Source organism: Perognathus longimembris, chromosome 3 (genome assembly GCF_023159225.1).
Source record: "Perognathus longimembris pacificus isolate PPM17 chromosome 3, ASM2315922v1, whole genome shotgun sequence".
In the NCBI taxonomy this organism is placed as follows: domain Eukaryota; kingdom Metazoa; phylum Chordata; class Mammalia; order Rodentia; family Heteromyidae; genus Perognathus; species Perognathus longimembris.
Window position 1 is genome coordinate 72,406,541 of NC_063163.1, and position 19,065 is coordinate 72,425,605.

Consider the following 19,065-nt stretch of genomic DNA (forward strand, 5'->3'; position numbering starts at 1 on the left):
GTGGGCCTTGGACTCAGGGCCTGAGCACTGTCCCTGGCTTCTTCCCGCTCAAGGCTAGCACTCTGCCACTTGAGCCACAGCGCCGCTTCTGGCCGTTTTCTGTATATGTGGTGCTGGGGAATCGAACCTAGGGCCTCGTGTATCCGAGGCAGGCACTCTTGCCACTAGGCTATATCCCCAGCCCTCCTTTTTTTTTTTTTAATTTTTATTTTTTGATCAGTCATGGGGCTTGAACTCTAGGCCTGGGTGCTGTCCCTGAGCTCTTAGGCTCCAGGCTAGTACTCTACCACTTGAGCCACAGCACCACTTCTGGCTTTCTGGTGGTTAGTTGGAGATAAGAGTCTCAAGGGCTGGCTTTGAACCACGATCTTCAGATATCAGCCTCCTGAGAAGTAGCTAGGATTACAGGCTTGAGCCAACCGGTGCCCAAATAAATTCTTTTCTTTCTTTTTTGCCAGTCCTGGAGCTTGAACTCAAGGCCTGAGCAGTGTCCCTGGCTTCTTTTTTTGCTCAAGGCTAGCACTTTACCACTTGAGCCACAGCACTACTTCTGGCTTTTTCTGTATATGTGGAGCTGAGGAACTGAAGCCAGGGCTTCATGTATATGAGGCAAGCACTCTACCACTGGGCCATATTCTTAGCCCCAGACCATATTCTCAGCCCCTCAATTCTTTATATATTCTTTTAATTTTTATAATTAGAAGGCGATGCACAAAGGGATTATAGTTACATAAATAAAGAATACATTTCTTTTTGGATAGTGTGGGGCTTGAAGTCAGGGCCTCCCCATCTCATTTGGCTTTTTGGCTCATGGCTGGCACTCTGCCACACTTGAGCCACAGCACCCCTTCTGGCCGTTTTCTATATATGTGGTGCTGGGGAATTGAACCCAGGGCTTCATGTATACGAGGCAAGCACTCTTGGCACTAGGCCATATCCCCAGCTCTATGGCTGGCACTCTTACCACTTGAGTTATGCCTGTAGTCCAAGTCCTGGGGTTTGAACTCGGCCTGAGCAGTGTCCCTGGCTTCTTTTAGCTCAAGGCTAGCACTCTACCACTTGAGCCACAGCGCTACTTCTGGTTTTCTGGTGGTTAATTGGAGGCAAGAGTCTCACACACTTTCTGCTCCAACTGGCTTTGAGCTGAAATCCTCAGATCTCAGCCTCTTGAGTAGCTAGGATTAAAGATGTAGACCACTGGCACCTGGCTATTGATTTATTGAAACCAAGGCCTCATGGGTGTGCTCTACCATTTGAACCTTGTGTCTTTAGTCCTTTTGCCTTCTGTTTGATAATTATTTTATTTATTTATTGTTTTGCCAGTCCTGGAGCTTGAACTTGGGGCCTGGACACTGTCCCTGAGCTTCTTTTGCTCAAAGTTAGCATTCTACCACTTGAGTCACAGCACCACTTCCTGCTTTTTTTCTCTTTATGTGATACTGAGGAATTGAACCCAGGGCTTCATGCATGCTAGGCAAGCACTGTACCAATATGCCACATTCCCAGCCCCCTATTGGATATTTAAATAGTCTATTATTAATTTTTAAAAATAATTTAATATTATCTTTTAAGTTGTACAAAGGGGATTCAATTCAACATATCCAGATAGGAACTGGAGCTTTTGTCCGGGGCTGACCTTTGACTTCCATTCTCTGAAGTGGTTAGACTACCCATACCCTTCATTCTCATTGTTGACTCAGCTTTCAAAGTATACATGATTTACTAGAGGTCCCTCAAATGTTCACTCAGTGCTAGCCGCACTTTGGGGCTTCTGTGTGCTCTTCAGTAGCAGTGGGGCTGGAGTCTTGGTCCCCAGAAACATTTTGAGGCCCTGTCTATATTTGTTAGCTTTTTTTTTTTTTTCTGGTTCTGGGTCTTGAACTCAGGACCTGGGTGCTGTCCCTGAGCCTCTCCTGTGTTCAAGGCTAGCACTCTACCACTTGAGCCACAGTTCCACTTCCAATTTTTTTTTGAGTAGTTTATTGGAGATAAGAGTCTCACAGACATTTCTGTACAGACTGGCTTCGAAATGTGATTTTTCAGATCTCAACCTCAAGAGTAGTTAGGATTACATACACCCCACTTTTGTCAGCTTTTATCTTGCAAAAGAAAACTAATTGTTGTATACCATCTTTTTGTGAGTGGAAAAGATTTTTCCTTCTTGTGCTGGTGAATTGGATCAAGGACTTGTGCATGCTAGGCAAGTGCTCTCCCACGGAACTTATATCTTCAGTCTTTGAGAGAGAGAGTGTGTGTGTGGGGGTGGCATATATGTGTGAAGGTGGGAGGAGGAGATGGGAGGTGGGCTTAGGGCCTACCACTTACTAGATATTGCTTTCCACTATGTCCCAAGAGCTTTTGCTTTTGCTTTAGTTACTTTTGGGTGAGGGTTTCTAGTTTTTGCCTAGCTGGCCTGGACCTTAGTCTTCCCATTTAAGTTCCCCGCCTGGTTGGGATGACTAATGCACCACTACCATACCCAGTTCTTGGGTACGATGGGCATCTTGATAATTTTTTGTTGTTTTGGCCACCCTTCTTGGCCTTGGCCTTGTTCTTGCTTTGTAACAAAGTCCAGGCTGCCTGAAAATTCTTCTGTGTTCCCCTCCCCAGTGCTAAGATAGCATGTGTGCATTACCATGCCTGATTTATAAAGAATATTTTAACTTCTAAAATAGAGGAAGGAAATAAATGTCCTTTAAATGGAAATACTTGTTAAATTCCTTGTGTGTGTGTGTGTGTATGCCATTATTGAGGCTTGAACTCAGGCCTCCCCCCCCCCCCCGCCCCCAGTCCTGGGCCTTGGGACTCAGGGCCTGAGCACTGTCCCAGGCTTCTTTTTGCTCAAGGCTAGCACTCTACCACTTGAGCCACAACACCAATTCTGGTCGTTTTCTATATATGTGGTGCTGGAGAATCGAACCCAGGGCTTCATGTATATGAGGCAAGCACTCTTGCCACTAGGTTATATTCCCAGCCTCAAACTCAGGCCTTAAGTACTACAGTCTCTTAAATTTTTTGCTCAAAGCTGGCACTAACACTTGAGCTACAGCTCTACTTTCAGCTTTTTGGTGATTATTTGGCGATAGGAGTCTCACAGACTTTCCTTTCCAGCCTGGCTTCCAACTGTGATCCTCAAATCTCAGCCTCTTGAGTAGCTAAGATTACAGGCATGAACCACTGACACTGCATAATCCCGATTCCTAACTTTGACATCTCTCTGTAGAAATGTAATTGCAGCCTTGAAAGTAGGAACATGGATTTAGACCTTCGATTTGTATTTGATTTTTAAATTTCTGAGTGACATCAATAATCACCTAACATCATCTGACAAGGTTGCTTTTTTAAAATGGTTATCCAGTTGGGAATGTGGCTTACTGGTAGAGTGCATGCCTAGGATGCCTGAAGCCCTGGGTTCCATTCCTCATTACCACGTTAACAGAAAAAGCCGAAATGGTGTGGTGGCTCAAGTGGTAGAGTGCGCTAGCCTTGAGCAAAAGAAGCTCAGGGACAGTGCCCAGACATTGAGCTCAAGCCTCAGGACTGGCAAAGAAAAAAAAAGGAATCTCTCAGACTTTCCTGCCTGGAGTTCACTTCTAGCCACGATCTTCATATCTCAGTCTCCTTGAGTAGTTAGGATTATAGGCGTGAACCACCTGTGTCCAGCAGGATAAAGATTTCTTTTTAAAAATTACTTATTTGTTTTTAATTTTTTGTGCTAGTCCTGAGGTTTGAACTCAGGGCCCAGTTACTGTCCCAGTAGAATTTTTGCACGCACACATGCGCACACACACACAGAGCCATGGATTTGTCTGCTGGAGCTGGCTTCAAACCTATATCCTCAGATTTCCATTTCTTGAGTAGTTAGAATTACAGATATGAGCCACTAGTGCCTACCTTCCTTTTTTCTTCATCTGCTGTGGTAGTGGGGAACGTCTGGCCAGTGGGCTCTGTAAGGCCTGGTAAATCATTTGATAATGGAATAGACACGTGCTTCTTGGTGTCTGGCTGCCTGTATTGATAATTTTATATAGGCCACTAATGATGTTATTAGTATCCAAATGGCCCTTGGCATATAAAAGGCTCCCCATTCCAGGGAAAGGAATAGAGTACCCTCACCTGGTCTGATGGAAGTGTGTCTGGGGTGAATGGCTTAGAGGCAGTTTAGTCAGCTTGTTGGGAGTCCACTGAATCACCTCAGTGCTTCTTCGTTGGCCTGCCTGTCAGAATGATGGCAGTTTGCCTGCTGTTACCAATGCAAGCCAGTGTTTCTCTTCCCAGTGAATATGGCAGACTAATGTACTCTTTCACTGGGTGCAGAGATTTTTGACCTTGTGAATATCATTCCGGAGTGGAAAGGTGGTTTTCTATGGGTCTACCCCCCATCCCCCTTGCCTGATAGATGCTCTGCTCTCCTTGGGATCCCTGTACCAGATAGGAGTGAACTGGTCCTGCTCTCCCCCTGCCCCCTCCAGTCTTGGGGCTTGAACTTGGGCTGGGTGCTGACCCTGAGCTCTTTTTGCTCAAGGCTAGCTCCCACTTTGAACCATATAGTACCACTTCCTGTTTTCTGGTTCTTAATTAGAGATAAGAGTCTCACAGATATTCCTACCCCTGTTTGAACTGTTACCCTCAGATCTCAGCCTCCTGAGTAGTTAGGATTACAGGCATGAGCAGTCTGGACCTACTTCCCCCACCCCCCCAGTTCTGGGCCTTGAACTCACTGTCTCTGGCTTCTTTTTGCTCAAGGCTAACATAACACTCTTACCATTTGAGCCTCAGCGCCACTTCTGGCTTTTTGTATGTATGTGGTGCTGAGGAATTTAACCTAGGGCTTCATGTGTACAAGGCAAGCACTCTACCACTAGACCATATTCCTAGACCTGGGCCTACTTTTGGAAGTCTTTTTTTTTTTTTTTTTTTGCACCAAATCTGGGGCTTGAATTCAGGGCCTGAGCACTGTCCTTGGTTTCTTTTTGCTCAAGGCTAGCGCTCTACCATTTGAGCCATACTGCCACTTCTGGCCATTTTCTATATATGTGGTGCTGGGGAATCAAATCCAGGGCTTCATGTATACGAGGTAAGCACTCTTGCCACTAGGCCATATTCCCAGCCCTAGCCATTGACTTTTTTTTTTTTTTTTTTTGGCCAGTCCTGGGCCTTGGACTCAGGGCCTGAGCACTGTCCCTGGCTTCTTCCCGCTCAAGGCTAGCACTCTGCCACTTGAGCCACAGCGCCGCTTCTGGCCGTTTTCTGTATATGTGGTGCTGGGGAATCGAACCTAGGGCCTTGTGTATCCGAGGCAGGCACTCTTGCCACTAGGCTATGTCCCCAGCCCTAGCCATTGACTTTTAACTTTACCTGTGTTATGCAGGTTGGCTGCCATCTCTGGGTTCTGTTCATCCCTTTGGTTCGCTGGTTGAGACAGGATCTTGCTGTGTAACCTAGGCTGGCCTGAAGTCTGTGATACTCTTTTCCTTCTAGGAAGTGGAAATTACAGGCTGGGTTCCATTACAGGTGTGTACCATCATACTTGGCTGTGGTTCTCTTTCTATTTGAAGTGACAGACTCTGCCTATGCCAGTGAGTTTTGATCACTTAATGTACTGAAGCTGCTCCACAGAGAGCGTTGTTGGGCTTTTCTCAGGTGATCTCTGCCACCGCCTTAATTGCTGTCCTGAAGTTTTCCTGTTCTTTTTTTTTTTTTTTTTTTTTGCCTGTTCTAGAATTTCATTTTGTTTTTATTTTTTATTTTTTTGGCCAGTCCTGGGCCTTGGACTCAGGGCCTGAGCACTGTCCCTGGCTTCTTCCCGCTCAAGGCTAGCACTCTGCCACTTGAGCCACAGCGCCGCTTCTGGCCGTTTTCTGTATATGTGGTGCTGGGGAATCGAACCTAGGGCCTCGTGTATCCAAGGCAGGCACTCTTGCCACTAGGCTATATCCCCAGCCCCTGTTCTAGAATTTCATATAACTGGAAGTAGTATTCAGTTTGGTTTGCCATTGTCTCAGCAGAGCCCTCAGAAGTCAAATGCCGGGCTGGGAATATGGCCTAGTGGCAAGAGTGCTTGCCTTTTGTACATGAAGCCCTGGGTTCAATTCCTCAGCACCACATATATTGAAAATGGCCAAAAGTGACACTGTGGCTCAAGTGGTAGAGTGCTAGCCTTGAGCAAAAAAGAAGCCAGGGATAGTGCTCAGGCCCTGAGTTCAAGGCCCAGTACTGCCCCCCCCCCCCCAAAAAAAAAAGTCAGCTGCCATGTCCTCTGTGCTACTAAGTGTGCTGGGGTCTGCCTGGTACAGTTACTACTTCAGGGGCCCAGTCAACTGCTTAGCCAAGGAGATAGTTTTAGGCTGTCATCCTATAGGCCCTCCACTGCAAAGGTCTTAGCCACCTTAGCCTTGCTGCAGAGGCTGGCTGTGTAGTAGAGGTGGAGGTGTGTTCTAAGTGCAGCTTAGACTACCAGCTCCTTGGCAGACAAGGGATGCTTTTCCTACTGTAGGGTGTGCCATGTGGCCAAGTCTCTGGAAGCAAGGAACTTGTCTGCTTTGCCTGGCACTACCAATATTGAGCTCAATGCCTGGCATGGAAGAAATAAGGATGTATACTTATTGAGTACCTATCTACTCAGGAGGCTGAGATCTGAGGAATTTCAGTTCAAAGTCAGCCTGGGCAGGAAAGTGTGTGAGACTCTTAACTCCAGTCCATTTAATCACCAAAAAGCTGGAAGTTGGGGCTGCGAATATGGCCTAGTGGCAAGAGTGCTTGCCTCCTACACATGAAGCTCTTGGTTCGATTCCCCAGCACCACATATATGGAAAACGGCCGGAAGGGGCGCTGTGGCTCAGGTGGCAGAGTGCTAGCCTTGAGCGGGAAGAAGCCAGGGACAGTGCTCAGGCCCTGAGTCCAAGGCCCAGGACTGGCCAAAAAAAAAAAAAAAAAAGCTGGAAGTTGAGCTGTGGCTCAAGTGTTAGAGCTCTTGCCTTGAGTACAGATGCTCAGGAACACGGCCCTTAGTTCAAACCTCATGGCCAGCACACAAACACACACAAAACCTTGGAGTAAAATGCACTGGTAAGCAGAAGCCTTCAGAAGTAGATGGGATCACAACAAAAATAATTCAGACTTGAGGTAACAGTCAACCACAGCTGACTTCTTCCACCATTTAACACAGCAGTATTTCCTGTCCCTACTGGGGGTGATTTTCTTTTTTTGTTTTTTTTTTTGTTTTTTTTTTTTTTTTGGCCAGTCGTGGGCCTTGGACTCAGGGCCTGAGTACTGTCCCTGGCTTCTTCCCGCTCAAGGCTAGCACTCTGCCACTTGAGCCACAGCGCCCCTTCTGGCCGTTTTCTGTATATGTGGTGCTGGGGAATCGAACCTAGGGCCTCGTGTATCCGAGGCAGGCACTCTTGCCACTAGGCTATATCCCCAGCCCTGGGGGTGATTTTCTAACCTTGGGTTTAAAGTTACGACATATGGAGGGAAAAAAAGCCTGTTATGGAACTTTACAATGTAGTCTACCCATCTCCCAGCTTCAACAGCTATGAACCTTTTGTTTTAGCCCCTTGCATAGGTTGTGTCAAGCTGCTAGATAGGACCTCCTCAAAGCCTGATGCTGGTGGCTTGGGCCTATAATCCTAGCTACCCAAAGGGCCAATATTTGGAGTTTGGAGTTTGAATCCAGTCCAGGAAAGAAAGTCCAGCTGGCAGGAAAATCCATGAGACTCTATTTCAGCAAAAAGCCAAAAATGGAAGTATGGCTCAATTGGTAGAGTGGTAGCCCTGAGTGAAAAAGCCAATGAGAAGAGGGACCCTGACTTGAACTCAAGTCCCAGTTTAGTCACAGACAACAAAAGGTCCTCGAGACGCAACACAGAATCATTTACTTTACATCCTGCCCTAATGAAAATACTTTAATGCAGCCTGCATGTGGACATACAGCTTACTTGCGGTTTAACTCTCAGCAGCCTGGTAATGTAGACCTTGTCACAATAGAAGTTGTTGTCACATTGGAGGGCCCATGGGATTTGTGCTACCTGCTTGACATTGAACTGTTTAGTTTTCGTAGGCTTCTGCTGAACTCCACCGGAACTGTTCCAGCTACACAAATAATGGCTGAACACACAGTTCCATGTCTGTTATAGAAGGTCCCTAACAGTCTCAGTGTGAGTGATCTATCTGTCCCATCTCATGCTCCTTCTCTACCAAGCTCTCTTTCTCATTCTCCTTCCTTACTATGTCCTATTGCTGGACTCTTGGAAGTTAAGGTTTAACTTAGAAACTTGTAATTCTAGTTCCTGAAGCATGGTGGGAAATTATAGTTTGAGCAGCCATATCAGAATTTGCCCTCAAAATTCATGCCTTCCCGTGTTTGTAACCCTCCAGGTGGCTTGTAAGTGAGGTAGATGGAAGAGAAAGGGGTTTATCAGGTATGGTTGTGGGAAGGAGGGCAGATTCACGGGGTACATATTAATGCAGGCTTGGTTGTGGACTCATTGGGAAGATTTCAATATGGCCATAATGTTTGTACTGAGTGGGAATTGAGTAGGTTGTAGTCAGCATGTTATTTAGAGAGCAGAATTGTAATTTCAGCTCCTTTTGTCCTAAAGACTTGTGTTGTACTTTTCAGCATCTCCGCTGCCTCAAAGTAAAGCTCTGGAGTTTGGCTACTTGGTGATGTTGTCATAGCTTTTCATATTTGTGGAGAGGATCTTGCCTATCTCCAGAAGTCCTTTGGGGCCCTTCATCTCTTATGCCTGCATCACCATCAAGACCAGAAGACCAAGATTAGTTTTTTGTTTTGATTGAGATGCAAGGTCTGGCTGGGTATCAAACTTCAAGATCCTCCTGCCTCAGCCTTCCATAATTCTGGGATTTATAGCTGTGTACTACCATGCTCTGCAAGCAAGCATCATTTCCCTCCCCAGCACTCCTCCCTTTTCTTTTTAACAGTACTTGGCCTCCCCTCCCCCCCCCCTTTTTTTTTTACAGTACTTGGATTTGAACTTGATCTCACACTTGCTTGGCACTTCTATAACATTGAGCCATGTCCCTACTTGCTAGCCATGCCTATAGCCCCTGAGCACCAAGATTTTTTTTTTTCCCATCAGTCCTGGGGCTTGAACTCAGGGCCTGAGCACTGTCCCCATGGCTTTTTTTTTTTTGCTCAAGCACTCTGCTGCTTGAGTCACAGCGCCACTTCTGGCTTTTTCTATAGATGTGGTGCTGAGGAATTGAACCCAGGGCTTCATATATGAGAGGCAAACACTCTATTACTAGGCCACATTCCCAGCCTAATCACCAAGATTTTGATTAATGATCTAAGTACCTATAGCTTTTTGGGGAAACTGGGTAATACATTTGTTGTATGTTTCATTTTACTCTATTTTGTTTGGAGTTGAGAATGGAACCAGGGCCTGACACCAACTAAGCATGTGTTCTACCACTGATGTTCATCCCCAGCCCTAATTTGTAGTTATGCAAATGGGCACACTTGGAGCTTTAGGGTATATAGTCAGTGGACCCTGAATTTGATCCAAGCACTTGGCAAGATAAATTGTGTGTATATATATCTGAAGAAATGATGAGAGAGAATAAAAGAGAAAGTAAAGATTATCGAAGTCTAGAAAGCCAGATATTTTCATTTTCAATGTTGTGATTACTTAATGTCTTGGCTTGGCATTGGTTACTTAGAAATAGAGGTGTGTCCTACTTTGTGAACATGCCCCTTCATGAGGGAGCACCTGTGGTGGGTTCGCTGCCAAGTACCTGGCAGCACTCATAGCTGCTAATATTTCATCCATTTTGACATATTTGAGACTAAAAAGATTTTCTGGTCTTATAGATAGTTCAAGTATTGGTAACACCAAGGAAATCTATCACAATTTGAAAAGATAAGCAAAAGTGATTTCGGGACACTACAGAAAGAGAAGCAAAAATGGTAAGAACAATTTTTCTTTGATTACAGATATTTCTTCATTTATGTACAAAGATGTTTGTAGCATTTCCCCAAAGTGTTTGATTCTATTATTAGGGCTTTTTAAAATTTAATTTTATTTTTTGTCAGTTATGGGACTTGAATTGAAGGCCTAGGAGCTATCCCTGAACTTTTCTGCTAGTACTGTATCACTTTGAGCAACAGCTGCACTTTACATTTCCTGGTGGTTAATTGGAGATAATAATCTCACAAACTTTTCTGCCTGGGCTGGCTTCCAACCACAATGACCCTCAGATCTCAGCCTCCTAAGTAGTTAGGATTAGTGGTGTGAGCCACAGGCACAGGCCTATTAAGCTTTTTGAATCATAAAGTATTATCTATCACAATAATTGAAATACAGTAGTTCCCCCCTTATCTGTGTTTGGCGGTTTTAGTTACCTGCGGTCCTCCGCAGTTTGAAAATGTTGAATTCCAGCAATAGACAATTCCTAAATTTTAAATTGCACGCCATCACAATGCCTGCGTCATTCACCTCACTTCATCTCATCACGTAGGCATTGTATCATCATCACTTCATCACGAGGAGAAGAAGGGTGAGTACAGCACATTATTTCGAGAGAGAAAACCACATTCACATAGCTTTTAATACAGTATTGTTAGAATCGCTTTATTTTATTAATAGTTACCAATTCACTCTTGGTGTGCTGAATTTCCAAATTGAACTATACAGTTGTATGTAGAGGAAAAACATGTAGTCTATCCTGGGTCCAGTATTGTCTGCAAGTGTCCACTGGGGATCTTGGAATGTACCCCCACAGATAAGGGGGCCTACTGTAGTATGGAAGTGAGAGAAATTTATAAGATGTCCTCTTTCTCCCACTCCCTGGAGAGAGCAACTAAGTTTCGGTGTCACCTTCTGAATTTCCTTCAGTTGGCACTCACACAATCTTATGTGAATGATGGTGCATCATTTGGAGCTTAAATGATAAGTGGCGGGTTGCTTGCTCTCTTTGCATCATTTTTAGTGTAGTTTTCACATTTCCAGCGTCCAATGAGAATTTTTGTGAATGATGATCGCCATGTAATGGCAAAGCATTCTTCGGTTTATCCGACGCAAGAGGAGCTGGAGGCAGTGCAGAACATGGTGTCTCACACTGAGCGGGCCCTCAAAGCTGTGTCTGACTGGATCGATGAGCAAGAGAAGGGCACCGGCGAGCCCGCCGAGTCCGACAACATGGACACGACCCCTGATGATGAGAGCAAAGAGGGAGCTGGGTAAGTGTTAGCCAGGGCAGGGCTCAGCATGGAATTTCCTGAGGAGCTCCAGCCTCTCTGGGTTCTGGCTCTACACCTATCCTTACTGAAGTAGACTCTGGTCATCCCTCAGGGAACAGAAAGCTGAACACATGACCAGGACCCTCCGGGGTGTGATGCGGGTTGGCCTTGTGGCCAAGGGCCTTCTGCTAAAGGGAGATTTGGATCTGGAGCTGGTACTGCTCTGTAAGGAGAAGCCTACGACTGCCCTCCTGGACAAGGTGGCAGACAACCTGGCCATCCAGCTCGCTGTGAGTGTGACCACAACTATCAGACACGGGGCTGAGGGCAGTAGGGGGCTTCTGGAGGACACAGGGCAGAGGACGAGAACTGGCCTGTGTCAGGTATCAGGTGCTCACCTTTGCACTTCCTGTGTGGATTACCTTTCTCACAGGTAGCAAGCATATGCCACAGAGCCTCTGAGCATTAATGGTGCCCAGACACTGCCATTTAGTGAGGGTCCTGTGTCTACTGTGCACTATGCTACACAGCATCGAGGTTGTCCTGCTGGGAATAGAATGTCTATGCTCCAGTGATGTAGAAGGAAGGAAGGAAAATTAACTTTAAAAAATTACCCGTTTTTTTTTTTTTTGCCAGTTCTGTGGCTTGAACTCAGGGCCTGAGCACCGTTCCTGGCTTCTTTTTGCTGAAGGCTAGCACTCTACCACTTGAGCCATAGCACCACTTCCGGCTTTTTCTATATATGTGGTGCTGAGGATTTGAACCCAGGGCTTCATGTGTGCTAGGCAAGCACTCTACTACTAGGTCACATTCCCAGGCTCAAGGCCTGGGTGCTGTCCCTGAGCTTCTTTGTCCTCAAGGATAGCACTCTGCCACTTGAGCCACAGTGCCATTTCCAGCTTTTCCTGAGTGGCTTCTAAGAGTCTCACAGTTTTTCCTGCCTAGGCTGGCTTTGAACTGTTAGCCTCAGATCACAGCCTCCCCCAGGAGCTAGGATTACAGGCGTGACCCACTGGTGCCTGGCTCCAGAAATGCTTTTTTAAAAACCACTTATTTGTTATAGTTAACGTAATGGTCTGTGAAACTTATTGAGCATTTCCTACACCAGACCCTAGGCCAGAAGTACTGTGGGGGGCTGGGAATATGGTCCAGTGGCAAGAGTGCTTGCCTCCTATACATGAAGCCCTGGGTTTGATTCCTCAGCACCACATATATAGAAAAGGCCAGAGGTTGCGCTGTGGCTCAAGTGACATAGTGCTAGCCTCATTATCATTGTTATTTTTCTGCATTCGCAGTACATGTTTTCAATCTGATTAATTGCAATCTGGCTCATATCTCCTGTTTTCTCCCCTCCTTCCACACATATTGGGGTTTGAATTTAGAGCCTGTGTGTATCACTGATATGAGTTGCTTTGTCAGGATGGTCAACCTGGATTTGTTAATAAGATCAGTGAAAGAAGAACTCAGAAATGTCCCTGGAATCTTTCTTTAAAAAGAAAAACATTTTTTTTTCTTTTGCTAGTCCTGGGGCTTGAACTCGGGTCCTGGGTGTTGTCCCTGAGCTTCTTTGTGTTCAAGGTTAGTGCTCTATCACTTGTGCCATAGCACCACCTCTGTTTTTTTCTGAGTAGTTTTATTGGAGATAAGAGTCTCACAAACTTTTTTGCCTAGGCTGGCTGGCTTCAAACCATGATCCTCAGATCTCAGATCTCATCCTCTGGAGTAGTTAGGATTATAGGCATGAGCCACCACCATCCAGCTAAAAAAAGACTTTCACCTGTAAACACACATTTCATCACATGGTGATGAGAAGTGAGGCCAGGAGCAAATGTATTAGGTAGAAATTTCTTTTCTTTTTTTTTTTTTTTTTTTGGCCAGTCCTGGGGCTTGGACTCAGGGCCTGAGCACTGTCCCTGGCTTCTTCTTGCTCAAGGCTAGCACTCTGCCACTTGAGCCACAGCGCCACTTCTGGCCATTTTCTGTATATGTGGTGCTGGGGAATCGAACCCAGGGCCTCATGTATAGGAGGCAAGCACTCTTGCCACTAGGCCATATCCCCCGCCCTTAGGTAGAAATTTCTAAAATGCTACAAATGTGATGCGCTAAAAGACCTTTCTTCGATGGTGATTTCACTTTACCATTGTCTATAAAATACACATTAGGGGAAGCAAATTGGTTTAAATGATTTTTTTGTGTGTGCTGATCTTGGGGCTTGAACTTGGGTCTTGGCGCAGTCCCAAGTAGCTCAGATTACAGATGTGAGCCAAAAGCATCCTACTTAAAATGATTCTTTTTTGCAGTGCTGGGGATGGAGTACAGGTCTGGGCTCTACCACTGAGCTGCATCTCCAGCCCTTGGTTTTGCAAGACTATCTATCAGGTTGTCTGTGAAGTTGCTATGTTGGCCAGGCTGGCCTCAAACTCATGATCTTCCTTACTCAGCCACCCAAGTGCTATGGTGTGTTTCTAAAATGGTAAATGTTTCTATAGGAAGAGCTATTGCAAAATTATTCCTTAAATATACAAATAATGAGAATAGCTCAGTGTTGTAGAGCATGTGATTATTTTCAAGACTCTAGATTGATCAGAAAAAATGAAAAAGAACTTGTGTTTTAGGTGGGGAGGTAGGGGAAGGGGGAGTGTGGGAGTGTGTGGACTAGTATTGGGACTTGAACTCAGGGCCTGGACTCTCTCCTTGAGTTTCTTTTGCTCAAGCCTAGTGCTCTACCATTTGAGCCACAGCTCTACTTGTGGGCTGATTACAAGTGTGAGCCACCGGCATCCAGCTGTGTCCCTAAGCTTTGTCACTCAAGGCTAGTGCACTACTACTTGAGTCACAGCTCTACTTCCAGCTTTTTGGTGGTTAATTTGAGTTTCATGGACTCATCACTTTTCTTTTTGTTGTTGGTTTTTTTGTTTATTTGGTTTGGGCTAGTCCTGGGACTGGAACTCAGGGCCTGAGCACAGACACAGGCTTCTTTTTGCTCAAGGCTAGCACTCTACCACTTGAGCCAAGCACCACTTCCGGCATTTTCTGTTTATGTGGTGCTGAGGAATCGAACCCAGGGCTTTATCCATTCAAGGCAAACACTCTGCCACTAAGCCATATTCCCAGCCCCTCGTGGAATTTTCTACTCAAGCTAGCATCAAACTTTGATCCCCATATCTCGTCCTCAGTAGCTAGAATTACAGGCATGAGCCACCAGTGCCCAGCATTTTACTGGTTCTTGACAGTAGATTTTTCCTTGATGGTATGTGGCATCAGAAACTTGGGGAAACTTGAAGGCTGGGAGAGGAGAGGAACACTGACACCTCTGAGAGAGGCCCAGAGACACCACCGAGCATCCTGTGATGCTTCTCAGCTGGGAATCACCCACCTAGAATGTTGGTCATTTGGAATTTGGGAAATCCTCATGTAGACTTTGCCATCCGTTTGTTCAGCATGATAATGAATATGAGAAAGAAAGCATGAGTTTTTTCTAAGTAATTTGAGCCATCATAAAGAAAGGGGAAATCTGGCTTGTGAACCTCCTATGGACATACATTTGAGCATTTGTGCCAAATGTGTACATTGTGTACCACCAATGTCCAAGGGCTGCTGCTTGCAGTGTAGAGCTTGTTTTCACCTCCTATTTGCCCTGCCCTGGGCATTGTGCTTCCCACCTTGTCCAGTTGAAGTCTCCCTACAGCCTTGCCACAGGGGCATGTTAAGTCCACCCTCAATCTTGAGCTACTGCATGCCTGCAGTACCATCCTGGGGGATACTGAGGCAGGCAGGCAGAAGGATAATGAATTCCATGCCAGCCTGGGTTATATAGTAAAACTTTGTTTCAAAAAGACAAAACTTTTCAGTGTTAATTGACTTACTGAGAGATAGTGACTACTGGGTAACCAAAGGAAGATTCACACATAGTTTTCTCCCCAGTCCTAAACAGTTCCTTTTCTGTTGCCCAGCTGGCCTTGAATTCATAAATCTTCTCCCTCAAGTTCTGAATGCTAGTATTTGTTTTGTTTTGTTTTGTTTTTTGCCAGTCCTGGCGCTTGAACTCTGGGCCTGAGCACTGTCCCTGGCTTCTTTTTGCTCAAGGCTAGCACTCTACCACTTGAGCCACAGCGCTACTTCTGGCTTTTTCTATATATGTGGTGCTGAGGCATCGAACCCAGGTTCATGTAAATGAGATGAGCACTTTACCACTAGGCCATATTCCCAGCCCCTGAATTACAAGGTGAGGGTGAGCCATTTTCCCCAGCCTTCCTATTGCATTTTTTCTTTTTAGTAGTTGTACAAAGGCATTTCATTTCAACATACCAGTTTATGTGTACAGTGTATTCTCCCTTGCTCCCAACCTCACCCATCCCTTCAAGTTTCCTTTTTAAAACAAAAATTGGTGCTGGTTCTGGGGCTTAAACTCAGGGCCTAGGTACTGTCTTGAACTCATGGCTTGGGCACTGTCTCTTAGCTTTCTGGTCAAGGCTGGCACTCTACCACTTGTCACAACTCCACTTCAGGCTTTTTACTGGTTAATTGGAGAGGGACTTTGCTGCCTGGGCTCACTTTGTTTTTGTTGCCAGTCCTGGGGCATGGACTCAGGGCCTGAGCACTGTCCCTGGCTTCTTTTTGCTCAAGGCTAGCACTGTACCTCTTGAGCCACAGCTTCCCTTCTGGCTTTTTTTTTTTAATATATGGTGCTGAGGAATCGAACCCAGGGCTTCATGTATACGAGGCGAGCACTTTTACCACTAGGCCATATTCCCAGCCACCTGGGCTCACTTTGGACCTTTTTTTCCCCCCCAGTCCTTTGGCTTGAACTCAGGGCCTGGAGTGCCCACTGTCTCTGAGCTTGTTCATTCAAGGCTATCAGTCTATCACTTTAAACCATAGTTCCACTTCCAGTTTTCTGGTATTTAATTGGAGATAAGTGTTGCAGTCTCACAGACTTTCTTTCCTGGATTGGCTTTGAACTGCGATCCTCAGATGTCAGCCTTCTGAGGAGGATTACGGGCGTGAGCTACTGACTTTGAACCCTGATCCTCAGATCTTCACCTCCTGAGTAGTTAAGTTTACCGGTCTGCCTGAACAGTGTGCCCTAGCTCCATTATTTGATTGGAGATGGTAATTTTGCCCAGTTACCTGGCTGCTTTTGAACTGCTGGGCTCATGAGCCTCTCTTTCAGCTGCCTCAAGTAGCTGAGATCACTGCACTGCATACTTCTCCTTTTGTGTTTTAAACCTACTGGTGCAAATGGCTTGTCTTGCTGTATGACTTAGTGGTTCCCTCCCTGGAATGCCTAGAAAATGCCCAGAGTTGTAGTGAGTCAGTTAGGTCCTGAAAGCTGGCTGCGCGCCTTGTAGCCTGTCACCTCTTCAGCAGGTGACCTCTGCTCCAGGAAGTGGCAGAGCCAGCCAGTGTTATTGATGGCCTTGCAGACAAAGTGTTTTGAAAGCTGTATTTTCTTTTCCAGACGGTAACAGAAGACAAGTATGAAATTCTCCAATCTGTGGATGATGCTGCAATTGTGATAAAAAACACAAAAGAACCTCCATTATCCCTGACCATCCACCTGACATCCCCTGTTGTCAGAGAAGAAATGGAAAAAGTATTAGCTGGAGGTAGGGAGGCTGAGACAGGCTGGCAGAGTTTTGAAACCTTGGAGTTTTGCCTCACTGGTCAGATGTGCTATTCAGTTTTAGACTGCTATGATCAGAAGGTGTTGGTGTAGCTCTGACCATTTTGACTCTGAGATTGTCTGCCTTGGTCTGGAGCCCTCGGCAAGTTTGACCGAGGAGGCACTAAAAGTGAGTAGCACTGTTCAGAGAGGAAGGCGCCATTGTGCTTCTCTTAAGACTTGCGCATTTTCAAACATGCTTGCAACTTGTGTCCATGTTGAACTATGCTGTTATTATTGGAAAGGAGTGTCCCTGGTAATCTTCAGGTTTTGTAACTGGTAACCACATCAGTTACATGAACTGGGCATGAATAGGAGTTGGGAGGTCAGCGTGCACTGCAGGAGAACTGAGGGTGCCCTCCTTTGTCCTCTGCCACTCCTGTCACCCTGAAGGCCTGAGAAGCCAGGGTCTGGTACAGAGGTTTGGATAAGGTTTGAAATATTGGATACTTTTGCACGTGGATTTTTGTCCTTCAGACAGTAGTTCTGCATTCGCAATTTGCCTTCAGCCCAAGCCCTCCTGGGCCTCATATCAGGCCTTATCCAAATCCCTGATGGACAGGTGGCAGAGCAGACGCACCCCAGCAGTACTGCAGCCTTGGTTGATGCCGCCCCCTTGCTGCTGTTGATTCTCTGTGGCTCTCATTCCGGTGTGAATGACCAAAGCCCTCATAGCTTATCCACGTAGGGACGCTGGACCTTTGACCAACAGGACTCTCTCTGTCAAGGGCTGGGGTAGGGCAGTCCCGCCTGGTGGGCGGAGGTGGTCCCCTTGGCCGCAGATTCCTCTGGGGATGGCTGTTGGAAGCAGAGAGGGAGTTCATTTCCACTCCCCGCCCCCACCTTTTTTGTTTGTTTTTCCTATTGAAAATTGTAGCCTAGCTAATTTATGGGGAGAAAGCAAGGGAATGGTCTATTAGAAGATAGGATCAGCCTATCTTTCCCCTCCCCCATGGATTATTCCTTGTAGAATAACTTCCCAGTTTTGATTTTTTTCTTTTTTCTTTTTCTTTTTGTTTTTTGTTTTTTGTTTTCTTTTTGTTTCTGTGGTTTTTTTTGGAGGGGGCCTCCAATTTTTTTCTGATTTCCTCTCAGGGCAGAGTTGATTGCACTCTAGCTTCTCCTTCCCTGGCCCAGGGTGGAGACAAATGCAGATTCTGGGAGACTGAGCTGCCCTTTAGGAAGCTGCCACATCCCCTTTCCACCTGACAGAACCCCTTGGTCAAACTGTGCCTTGTCTTCTTATTCCATCCATGAATAGAAACGCTATCAGTCAACGATCCCCCGGACGTTCTGGACAGGCAGAAATGCCTTGCTGCCTTGGCGTCCCTTCGACACGCCAAGTGGTTCCAGGTTTGCATTTTGTTCTTCTCTTTGTCTTTTGGTAGAGAATTCCTAAGTTGTAACGCAGCTAACTTTTGACCATAAAGTCTATATAACTTTGACCATAGCCGTGCTGATCTTGTTAGCACCTGCGGCTGTGCAGCTGCTAAAGGAGTGCACTAAACCAATTGGACACCCCCAGGAGGCTCGCACCAGCACAGGTGGGCTGCTGCTGCTTTGCCTCGAGTAATTGCACTGTCTGGGCAGGGAGCTTGCAGCTGGCCACACACTTGGTGGTCTTGCCCACCTGCTTACCCTTGGCAAAGCAGCACCATGAGACTTGTGTTGTTCATGTTTGCCTGGTGTCTGGAGAATGCTCTGTGTAAAGGTCCTGTGCTTTCTTCTTCCAGGCCAGAGCCAACGGGCTGAAGTCCTGTGTCATTGTCATCCGGGTACTGAGGGACCTGTGTACTCGTGTGCCCACCTGGGGACCCCTTAGAGGATGGGTAAGGCACCTTTCAGTTTGGGACACAGTGCAGTTTGTGCAGAGGGCTCCTCCATCCCAGGAATCCTACATGGCGCGGGGCAGGCAAGGTGCTCTGGGATATCACTGTCATACACCGTCAGAAAGGCTGGTGCTTCAGAGCACGGGGGCTAAGAACAGGGCTAGTACCTTCTATGGGGGACACACAGCTTCTCAGTGGGGAGCAAAGAAGGCTGGCTGCTTACTAGAGTGGTGTGATCCACTCTGTAGCCAAGCGCTTGCCTGAGTTCTAAGCCAGTGAAATAGCACCTGTGGCCAGCCAATTCTGGCCACCTGCCGTGTCCTTACAGCTTGCTCTTAAGAATGGTTTGGATATTTGTAAATGAT

The 19,065-nt window shown here is 46.2% G+C and overlaps 1 protein-coding gene across 9 annotated transcripts in view; it reads left to right on the forward strand.

The window, feature by feature from the left end:
- The window catches only part of Ilf3 (interleukin enhancer binding factor 3), a 37,872-nt gene that overhangs the window by 8,571 nt on the left and 10,236 nt on the right, over nucleotides 1-19,065 (forward strand). For 7 of the 9 annotated variants that reach the window (XM_048342204.1, XM_048342205.1, XM_048342208.1 and 4 more), the window contains exons 2-8: nucleotides 9,839-9,934; nucleotides 10,486-10,524; nucleotides 10,977-11,206; nucleotides 11,319-11,496; nucleotides 16,668-16,815; nucleotides 18,133-18,224; nucleotides 18,605-18,700. In XM_048342204.1, coding sequence (XP_048198161.1) covers nucleotides 9,932-9,934; nucleotides 10,486-10,524; nucleotides 10,977-11,206; nucleotides 11,319-11,496; nucleotides 16,668-16,815; nucleotides 18,133-18,224; nucleotides 18,605-18,700 — 786 coding nt within the window. In that variant the 5' untranslated portion in view covers nucleotides 9,839-9,931. Of the gene's footprint in view, nucleotides 1-9,838; nucleotides 9,935-10,485; nucleotides 10,525-10,961; nucleotides 11,207-11,318; nucleotides 11,497-16,667; nucleotides 16,816-18,132; nucleotides 18,225-18,604; nucleotides 18,701-19,065 lie in introns of all 9 variants that reach the window. The other 2 variants (XM_048342206.1, XM_048342207.1) reach the window with 2 other exon arrangements.